The sequence below is a fragment of the Schistocerca piceifrons genome, chromosome 3 (genome assembly GCF_021461385.2).
Source record: "Schistocerca piceifrons isolate TAMUIC-IGC-003096 chromosome 3, iqSchPice1.1, whole genome shotgun sequence".
NCBI classification, from domain to species: domain Eukaryota; kingdom Metazoa; phylum Arthropoda; class Insecta; order Orthoptera; family Acrididae; genus Schistocerca; species Schistocerca piceifrons.
The window spans coordinates 830218429-830229905 of NC_060140.1; the positions used below are offsets into that span (position 1 = coordinate 830218429).

Here is an 11477-nt window from a genome sequence, read left to right on the forward strand (position 1 = left end):
CCAAAGCAGATTAGATATACTAAACACAGCTTTCCGAAATTCCTTCACCAAAGAAGACGAAGTAAATATTCCAGAATTCGAATCAAGAGAACTTGCCAATATGAGTAACGTAAAAGTAGATATCCTCGGAGCAGCAAAGCAACTTAAACCGCTTAACAAAAGCAAGTCTTCTGCTCCAGAGTGTATACCAATTAGGTTCCTTTCAGAGTATGCTTAACAATCAGAGCATACTTAACACTCATATACAACCATTCGGTCGACGAAATATCCGTACCCAAAGACTGGAAAGTTGTACAGGTCATACCATTATTCAAGAAAGGTAATAGGAGTACTCCACTAAATCTCACTCCCGTATCATTAACGTAGATATGCAGCCGGATTTTGGAACATATATTGTGTTCGAACTTTGTGAATTGACTCAAACAGAACGGTCTATTGACACAGAGCGAACACGGATTTATAAAACATCGTTTCTGTGAAATACAACTAGCTCTTTATTCACATGAAGTGTTGAGTGCTATTGGCAAAGAATTTCAAATTGATTCCGTATTTCTTGATTTCCGGAAGGCTTTTGACACTGTACCACAAGCGGTTTGTAGTGAAATTGCGTCCTTATGGAATATCGTCTCAGTTATGTGACTGTATTCGCGATTTCCTGTCAGAGAGGTCACAATTCGTCGTAACTGACGCAAAGACATCGAGTAAAACACAAGAGATTCCTGACGTTCCCCAAGGTAGTGCTATAGGCCCTTGCTGTTCCTTATCTGTAGAAACGATTTGGGAGACAATCTGAGCAGCCGTCTTAGATTGTTTGCAGATGACGCTGTCGTTTATCGACTAGTAAAATCATCAGAAGATCAAAACAAATCGTAAAACTATTTAGAAAAGATATCTGTGTGGTGCAAAAATTGGCTATTGACCCTAAATAACAAAAAGTCTGAGGTCATCCACATGAATGTTAAACGGGATCCGTTAAACTTCAGTTACACTATAAATCAATCAAATTTAAAGATCGCAAATTCAACTAAATACCTAGGAATTAAATTCGAATTCCTTCCAATTTAAGATGTTCGTAATTATAATTCCTAGGTATTTAGTTCAATATATGGCCTTTATATTTGACTGGTTTATCGTGTAAGTGAAGTTTAACGCATTCTTTTTAGCACTCATGTCGATGATCTCACACTTTTCGTTATTTACAGTCAACTGCCAATTTTTGCACTGTGCAAATATTTTTTATAAATCTTTCTGCCACTTGTTTTGATCTTGTGATGACTTTACCAGTCGATAAATGACAGCATCGTCTGCCAAAGACGGCTGCTCAGATTGTCTCCTAAATCGTTTATATAGATAAGGAACAGCAAATGGCCTATAACACTATCTTGGGAAACGCCAGAATTCACTTCTGATTTACTCGATGACTTTCCGTCAATTACTACGAACTGTCACCTCCATGACAGGAAACCACAAATCCAGTCACACAGTCGTGACGAGACCTTACAGTCATGCTAGTCATGCAATTTCATTAGTAGCTGCTTCTGAGGAACGATGTCAAAAATTTATTGGAAATCTAGAAATATGATATCATTTTGCAAGTCCCCTGTCGATGCCACTCAGTAGTTTGAAATGACGTGTAAAGATTGCTAGGAATCACAAAGCGCTCTCATTCTCAAATACTCTCAACCACTCCTTAGTTCGCGTGAATAAAGAGCTAATTGTGCTTCAGAAGAACAATAATTTCTGATTCAGTTTTGTCTGTGTGCCAGTAGATCGTTTTCTTCGAGGTACTGAAAATGTTTGATCACAGTGTATATTCAAAACGTCCACTGCAAATCGACGACAGTCATATGAGTCTGCAATTTAGCAGATTAGTTCTATTTCCTGCCTCTTTGTTTGACCCGCACAACTTTGCAGTCCTTAGGATCTTTCGTCTAGCCAGCGGTTGTATATGACTGCTAAGTATGGAGCTATGACATCTGCATACTCTGAAAGGAACCTAGTTGATATGCAATGCGGACCAGAAGACTTGCCTTTATTAAGTGAATTAAGTCGTTTCTACTTCCGAATTACTTGTGTTGGCAGCTGTTCTTGATTCGAATCCTGGGACATTTGCATCTTCTTCTTCACTGAAGGAATTTCGGAAAACAATGATAAGTAACTCCGCTTCGTTGACGAAGTCATCGGCAACATTACCATTGCTATCACGATTAGAATGGACAGGGACTGTGATTGCTGTGTTCGGATGAGGGCTGAGTTGGCATCCCTTCGCTCACAGCTGCAGGCGGCTCTGACTTCGGTCATGCAGCTTGAGGCTGTTGCCAATGGGCACCACTGTGGGGAGCCGGACTTAGGTATCATGGGATGTCAACCTCGTCCCGTCTGTCCCCAGATCGGTCTGCCGCTGTGGTTGCCCCGGTTGCTGCCCGCAGTGGGGCTGAGCACTCGGCTGTGGTTGATTGGGAGGTCGTTCCAAGGCGTGGCAGGCAGCGAAAGACGTCCCCGGAGGCTGATCAGAAAGCCTCCCCAGTGCGTCTGACAAACAGGTTTCAGGTACTCTCTCTGGCTGAGCCAGATGCAGCTGCCTGCCCTGTTTCAGAGGATGATTCTCAGCCTTCAAGATACGGGCACTCACAGAGGGTGGGCTTATTGGTAGTTGGGAGCTCCAATGTTAGGCACGTAATGGGGCCCCTTAGTGATATGGCGGCTAAGGAGGGGAAGAAATCCAGTGTGCACTCCGTGTGCATTCCGGATGGAGTCATTCCTGGTGTGGAAAGGGTCCTTCCGGATGCCATGAAGAGCACAGGGTGCAGCCAGCTGCAGGTGGTGGCCCATTCGGCACTAATGACGTGTGTCGCTTTGGATCTGAGGAAGTTCTCTCTGGATTCCAGCGGCTATCTGATTTGGTGAACGCTGCCGCTCTTGCTTACGAGATGAAGGCAGAGCTCACCATCTGCAGCATCGTTGACAGAACCGACTGCGGACGTTTGGTGCAGAGCCGGGTGGAGGGTCTGAATCAGAGGCTCAGACGGTTTTGCGACCGTTTCGGGTTCTGCTGAATAGGTCAGGAGTTCACTACACTCAGCTGGCGGCTACACGGGTAGCGGAGGCTGTGTGGCGTGGACTGGGCGGTTTTTTAGGTTAGAAGGCCTCGGGAAAGTACGGGGTAGGCTGCAATCTCAAAGGGTGGATGGCAAATACAGGTCGTGCTTGGATCAAGGAACAGTCGGAATTGTAGTTGCAAATTGTTGTAGTTGTGCTGGGAAAGTCCCTGAGCTTCAAGCGCTAATAGAAAGCACAGAAGCTTAAATCGTTATAGGTACAGAAAGCTGGCTAAAGGCTGAAATAAGTTCTGCAGAAATTTTTACGAAGTCTCAGATGGTGTTCAGGAAAGATAGATTTGGCAGAATTGGTGGTGGAGTGTTTGTGTCTGTCAGTAGTGGTTTAACTTGTAGTGAAGTCGAAGTAGATAGTGCGAATTGGTATGGGTGGAGGTTATACTTAACAGCCGAACTAAGTTAATAATTGGCTCCTTCTACCGACTCCCAGGCTCCGATGAGATAGTTGCTGAACAGTTCAGAGAAAATTTGAGTCTCGTAACAAATAAATACCCCACTCATACGGTTATAGTTGGTGGGGACTTCAACCTTCCCTCGATATGTTGGCAAAAATACTTGTTCAAAACCGGTGGTAGGCAGAAAACATCTTCCGAGATTGTCCTAAATGCTTTCTCCGAAACTAATTTCGAGCAGTTAGTCCACGAGCCCACGCGAATTGTAAATGGTTGCGAAAACACACTTGACCTCTTAGCCACAAAAAATCCAGAGCTAATAGAGAGCAACATGACTGATACAGGGATTAGTGATCACAAGGTCGTTGTAGCTAGGCTCAATACCGTTTCTTCCAAATCCACCAGAAACAAAAGCAAAATAATTTTATTTAAAAAAGCGGATAAAGTGTCACTAGAAGCCTTCCTAAGAGACAATCTCCATTCCTTCCGAACTTACTATGCAAATGTAGACGAGATGTGGCTCAAATTCAAAGATATAGTAGCAACAGCAATTGAGAGATTCACACCTCATAAATTGGTAAGAGATGGAACTGATCCCCCACGATACACAAAACAGGTCCGATCGCTTTTGCAGAGGCAACGGAAAAAGCATGCGAAGTTCAGAAGAATCCGAAATCCCGAAGATTGGCTAAAATTTACAGACGCGCGAAATTTGGCACGGACTTCAATGCGAGATGCCTTTAATAGGTTCCACAACGAAACATTGTCTCGAAATTTGGTAGAAAATCCGAAGAAATTCTGGTCGTATGTAAAGTACACAAGCGGCAAAACGCAGTCAATACCTTCGCTGCGCAGTGCCGATGGTACTGTTACCGACGACTGTGCCGCTCAAGCGGAGTATAGATCGCAGTTTTCCGAAATTCCTTCACCAGGGAAGACGAATGGAATATTCCAGAATTTGAAACACGAACAGCTGCTAGCATGAGTTTCTTAGAAGTAGATACCTTAGGGGTTGTGAAGCAACTCAAATCGCTTGATACGGGTAAGTGTTCAGGTCCAGATTGTATACCGATTAGGTTCCTTTCAGATTACGCTGATACAATAGCTCCCTACTTAGCAATCATATACAACCGCTCGCTCACCGATAGATCTGTACCTACAAACTGGAAAATTGCGCAGGTCGCACCAGTGTTTAAGAAGGGTAGTAGGAGTAATCCATCGAACTACAGACCTATATCATTGACGTCGGTTTGCAGTAGGGTTTTGGAGCATATACTGTATTCAAACATTATGAATCACCTCGAAGGGAACGATCTATTGATACGTAATCAGCATGGTTTCAGAAAACATCGTTCTTGTGCAACGCAGCCAGCTCTTTATTCGCAGGAAGTAATGGCCGCTATCGACAGGGGATCTCAAGTTGATTCCGTATTTCTAGATTTCCGGAAAGCTTTTGACACCGTTCCTCACAAGCGACTTCTAATCAAGCTGCGGGCCTATGGGGTATCGTCTCAGTTGTGCCACTGGATTCGTGATTTCCTGTCAGGAAGGTCGCAGTTCGTAGTAACAGACGGCAAATCATCGAGTAAAATTGAAGTGATATCAGGTGTTCCCCAGCGTCCTGGGACCTCTGCTGTTCCTGATCTATATAAATGACCTGGGTAACAATCTGAGCAGTTCTCTTAGGTTGTTCGCAGATGATGCTGTAATTTAGCGTCTAGTAAGGTCATCCGAAGACCAGTATCAGTTGAAAAGCGATTTAGAAAAGATTGCTGTATGGTGTGGCAGGTGGCAGTTGACGCTAAATAACGAAAAGTGTGAGGTGATCCACATGAGTTCCAAAAGAAATCCGTTGGAATTCGATTACTCGATAAATAATACAATTCTTAAGGCTGTCAATTCAACTCAGTACCTGGGTGTTAAATTTACGAACGACTTCAGTTGGAAAGATCACATAGATAATATTGTGGGGAAGGCGAGCCAAAGCTTGCGTTTCATTGGCAGGACACTTAGAAGATGCAACATGTCCAGTAAAGAGACAGCTTACACTACACTCGTTCGACCTCTCTTAGAATATTGCTGCGCGGTGTGGGATCCTTACCTGGTGGGCTTCACGGAGGACATCGAAAGGGTGCAAAAAAGGGCAGCTCGTTTTGTATTATCACATAATAGGGGAGAGAGTGTGGCAGATATGATACGCGAGTTGGGATGGAAGTCATTAAAGCAAAGACGTTTTTCGTCGCGGCGAGATCTATTTACGAAATTTCAGTCACCAACTTTCTCTTCCGAATGCAGAAATATTTTGTTGAGCCCAAGCTACATAGGTAGGAATGATCATCAAAATAAAATAAGAGAAATCAGAGCTCGAACAGAAAGGTTTAGGTGTTCGTTTTTCCCGCGCGCTGTTCGGGAGTGGAATGGTAGAGAGATAGTATGATTGTGGTTCGATGAACCCTCTGCCAAGCACTTAAATGTGAATTGCAGAGTAATTATGTAGATGTAGATGTGAAGGTATTGATTGTGTCTTGCCGCTGGTGTACGTTCCATAGGACCAGAATCTCTTTGGATTTACTCACAGATTTAGACAGATTTTCGTTGTGGAAACTTTTGTAGCGGTGTTCGTAGCGACAAACACTTGGCTGTAGAAATGGCTTACGAAGTCACCGCCACACTTTTAATAGTGGGCCGACCGGTCCGCTGGAACAGTGAACAGAAAGATGAAAGCCCAAACACTCATATTAAATAAAAGTCGGTACTTATCTTTTATTAATGAAGATACAGTAACACAGTAGTGAACTCGGTGTCTACAGAAATCTGTCTAGTTCGAGTCGGAGCGGCTAGGTCAGCGTCGGCTGACGACAAACAACAACTCTGCCGCGATGAACACACAACTGACTAGCAAGTACACAATTCGGTGGCGAGTATACAACTGAGCGGCGAATACAGAACTGTCCTAGCGCTCGCGACTCCAGCGCTTAAGAAGCCAGAAGCCAGCGGTGGCGCGCGCAGACTTGCGGCGATTTGCTGTCTCGCTGGCGCTGCTTATGCGGACGGCGTCCGGACTTTGATGCTGCCAACCTTTTGGCAGCGGGCTCGGGTGGCATTACTGGCTAGGACATAACAGAAACTATGTAAAACATCTCGCATTGAAGTGCACGCAATATTTCGAGCTTCTGTAAAACACCGAAAATCTTGGGGATTTCACTTTATTTTAAGTGCTTTTTTCGTTGCTTCCGCAAACAGTGCTCTGACCCGTTTAGTGTACTATGGGCTGCCCGTTCTGTCTCTTATGAATTTATTTGGTCTTATTGAGATACATTTTTCTTTAGAGTAAAAAAGTTACTTAATTTGATTTTTAACAAAATTTCTCAGTCTGTAATCGTATGCTTATTCTAACATGTGGGTATAATACGCACAATTATAACAGAAGGCGAAAGATTTAAAAGAAGACAAAAAACTTACAAGAGATGATATTGGTGAGAAAGAAGTACATATTGCAAAGTGGCCAGCACCACTTTATGTTTGTTTTTCAAACACCCTAAAGCTTAAAGCAAGGTTCTCATTCAAATGGGCAAAAAACAGGCAAAAAAATTTTTTGAGAGAGTGAAAAGACCTACAAATATCTGTTTTGGGGCTGTGATTGATCATACTTTGTACTTTATTTTAGATCATCGGTACAGAAAAAGAAAAACAAAACAAAATGGAGCCAATAATTATTGAAACTTCCTGGCAGATTAAAACTGTGTGCCCGACCGAGACTCGAACTCGGGACCTTTGCGTTTTGCGGGCAAGCGCTCTACCAACTGAGCTACAGAAGCACGATTCACGGCCGGTACTCACAGCTTTACTTCTGGCAGTAGGTTCGCAGGAGAGCTTCTGTAAAGTTTGGAAGGTAGGAGACGAGGTACTGGCAGAAGTAAAGCTGTGAGTACCGGGTGTGAGTCGTGCTTCGGTAGCTCAGTTGGTAGAGCGCTTGCCCGCGTAAGGCAAAGGTCCTGAGTTCGAGTCTCGGTCGGGCACACAGTTTTAATCCGCCAGGAAGTTTCATATCAGCGCACACTCCGCTGCAGAGTGAAAATCTCATTCTGCAATAATTATTGTTTGATCAAAGGCCTATGTGTTTGAAGTACGCAGACTTCGTGCAGCGTAGCTCATCAGGAGTTACTTGAAATAAAAAATGGTTCAGATTAGTCGATACTACATTAACTTTATGGGAGTTTGATCCTAACCACAACGAAATAACCTTAAATTTAACAATATGGTGCTTGCTCGAACTTTGATTTCGATTTTTGAGGTTTTCTTTCACTCCTTATGGCTTTCCAAAAAATAGGTGATATTAACAAATTTCATATATTATAGGTATAAACTCCCAAAAAAAGTGGTCACTTTCCGGGGGTCAAAGGTAAAAGTTCACAGGTTCAAAAGTTTTTGTTTTATGCTGCACGCAGTTTTGAAAAATCGTTTCTCGAGAAAAAAAATTAAATAAAACGTAGGGAAAACTTTTGAACGTATTATTGGTTCAATTTGCCTAACAACTACATGTTACTTTGTATTTTTGACGTCACTGAACACAAATTTGATGTTGTTGTTGTTGTTGTTGTGGTCTTCAGTCCTGAGACTGGTTTGATGCAGCTCTCCATCCTACTCTATCCTGTGCAAGCTTCTTCATCTCCTGGTACCTACTGCAACCTACATCCTTCTGAATCTGCTTAGTGTATTCATCTCTTGGTCTCCCTCTACGATTTTTACCCTCCATGCTGCCCTCCAATGCTAAATTTGTGATCCCTTGATGCCTCAAAACATGCCCTACCAACCGATCCCTTCTTCTAGTCAAGTTGTGCCACAAACTTCTCTTCTCCCCAATCCTATTCAATACCTCCTCATTAGTTACGTGATCTACCCACGTTATCTTCAGCATTCTTCTGTAGCACCACATTTCGAAAGCTTCTATTCTCTTCTTGTCCAAACTAGTTATCTTCCATGTTTCACTTCCATACATGGCTGCACTCCATACTAATACTTTCAGAAACGACTTCCTGACACTTAAATCTATACTCACCCGACTTAATTTGACTACATTCCATTATCCTCATTTTGCTTTTGTTGATGTTCATCTTATATCCTCCTTTCAAGACACTGTCCATTCCGTTCAACTGCTCTTCCAAGTTCTTTGCTGTCTCTGACAGAATTACAATGTCATCGGCGAACCTCAAAGTTTTTACTTCTTCTCCATGAATTTTAATACCTACTCCGAATTTTTCTTTTGTTTCCTTTACTGCTTGCTCAATATACAGATTGAATAACATCGGGGAGAGGCTACAACCCTGTCTCACTCCTTTCCCAACCACTGCTTCCCTTTCATGCCCCTCGACTCTTATAACTGCCATCTGATTTTTCAAAATTCAAAATGGGTAATCCAATATAACGCTCCAAAAATTATTTTTTTGACCAGTTTTGACCAACATTTGACCGAAAAAAAAAGTGTTTTCGTTTCCTACGTTTAGACTGCAATTCCAGGACCGTATATCAACTCGAATTGTTCCCGGAGAGCAATTCCCACGTTCTTCTTGGCGAGAAAAGCCCATCTGGATGAGGTGGATTTGCTGTGTCCGGCAGCCTGCACACGTTGTTCGTCAGCTCTTTCGGGGAATGTGTTCGCACGCATACTGCAATGTAAATCATTTTGTGAACGTGCGTCACGGCACGAGAAGTGGTGTGGCTGAGCCGGCTGTCCCCGGCTGAGAGCGTCCCACGCCAGCCTTGACACTGCTTCGACAAACGGGCTGTAGAAACCTTGGTATCGCAAGGATTAAAAAAACTTTTGTCGTCCCAACATTCTAGACACATGTATCGTTCAGAAAATGCAATAAAAAATCGAATTTATCGACCATTTTGAATGAGAACCTGGCCCTAATTTCACAAAAAACGTTTTTTAATTTTTTTTCGGTTTAGCATGTACGAGGGGGGACCCAAAAGAAACCGGATTGTTGTCATAAAAAAAAATTATTGATGAACCTTTTTAAAAAATTACTTCAGTCACTTTCAAAATACTCTCCATTACATGCGATGCACTTGTCAAGTCTCGTTTCCCACTGTTGGAAGCATGTTTGGAACTCTTCAAAGTTTGATATTGTCCAGTGCCCTTTGCGAAGCTGTTTTTACCGCCTCCACATCGTCATAACGCTCCCCTTTTAGCGTTTTTTCTTTTTTTCATTCGTGGAAATAGGAAAAAGTCGCACGGGGCTAGGTCCGGCGAATACAGAGCGTGGGGAACGACAGACCACCTTTGAGATGCCAAATAGTGGGTCACTCGTAAGGCCGTGTGTGCTGGAGCGTTGTCGTGATGCAGAAACCAGTCAACTGATCGCCAAAGTTTCGGGCGTTTCCTCCTCACATCCTCTCGCAGACGCCTTGAAACATCCAAGTAAAAGTGCTGGTTAACAGTCTGGCCAGGGGGTACGAATTCCCGATGCACAATTCCACGAACATCAAAAAAGACAATGATCATCGTCTTCACATTTGACCACGCGTGCCTCGCTTTTTTTGGTCTGGGAGAGTTGGGAGTCCTCCACTGGCTTGACGCTTGCTTGGTTTCTGGGTCATACCCGTAACACCAACTCTCATCCCCTGTAATGACTTTGTTCAAGAAGTTTGGATTACGTGAAACCTCTGTTTTCACATTCATGCGGATGGTTTTTTGCTCCTGTTTGAGAAGGCGCGGAATAAATTTAGTAGCAACACATGTGCAAATCCTCACTCAAAATCCGCTGGCACGAGCTCCAACTGATTCCTGTCTCTTCTGAAATTTGGTCGATCGTTTGGCGACGATCGTCGTTGATCTTTTGGCGGACCTTTTCAATGTTCTCCTCATTTCGCGATGTTGAAAGGCGTCCACAACGAGCTTGGTCTTCAACACACATCTCACCACGTTTAAAGCGCCCAAACCACTCGAAAAACTGTGTGCGGCTCATAGAGTCCTCCTCGAAAGCTTCCTGAAGCGTTTGGTGTGTCTCTGTTGCAGTTTTTTTTAAGCAGGAAACAAAATTTTACACACGCTCTTTGTTCTTTTAAAGTTCCCATAACGACTTCGCAGAGGTAACCCGTTAACAGCCAGAGAAACACAATATCACACTTGCAGGTTCAGCTCTACACTGACGCCGTCTGCACAGCTGTTTCATGAAGGTCTCTACTAACACCATCTAGCGTGAGAACCCTGCACTGTCTACGAGTGGCAGCGCCGTCGGAGTCCGGTTTCTTTTGGGTCCCCCCTCGTACATCGTTTTTGGGCTTCATTTTTGTTGCAACTATGTATAAATTTTGTGTGTATCACTCTGTTGGTAACTTTCAATTTTATCTATTACTTAATAACTTCCTAAATTACACTGTTCGATTCTGTGCACTGTATCTGCATTTTGTTTGTTTATTTCCAGGCCTTAACGGACTTCTGGAATGGGCGTAACTCATGGCTGTCCACGTGGAACCGTGATGAGGGAGGCTCTTCTTCCCTCCAGGTTGATTACGTCAGAGTCTGGGCTCTCTAGAAATATTGAGTGGAAAACTCACACAACACAATCAGTGTTACTGATTCCGGCTTTGCTAGACGCTCTGAAGGATTCTTTATGCATCAATACTATCAATTTTTTTTTTCAAGTTTTCAGGAACCAAGTACAATGTATTAACTAGCAACAACTCTTTCTAATCCTATCTGCACACTGACTATTGCCAATAAAGGTTTTTAAAGACAAGAAAATTATACATTTGACTTACAACAAATGTGTAAGCAAATTGTGTTTTGTATGTTGAATTGTCATGTACTTAATATCTCACTCATTACAGCTGAAGAATTCAACTCACAAAATAGGAGGACAAACTGCCACTTACCTGCAGTAGAATCATTGACGTACAGCAAGGTCCGATGGTCGCATGTAGACTAAACACTAACATCAATGTGCAAGCGTGGAATTACAAT

General features: G+C 43.1%; 1 protein-coding gene across 1 annotated transcript in view; it reads left to right on the top strand.

Annotated features, from left to right (window-relative positions):
• Positions 1-11252, top strand: part of LOC124788180 (beta-1,3-glucan-binding protein-like) — a 66893-nt gene extending 55641 nt beyond the window's left edge. Inside the window, exon 7 of the mRNA XM_047255335.1 lies at positions 10939-11252. Coding sequence (XP_047111291.1) covers positions 10939-11049 — 111 coding nt within the window. The 3' untranslated portion in view covers positions 11050-11252. The remainder of the gene's footprint in view (positions 1-10938) is intronic.
• Positions 11253-11477: the final 225 nt, after the last annotated feature.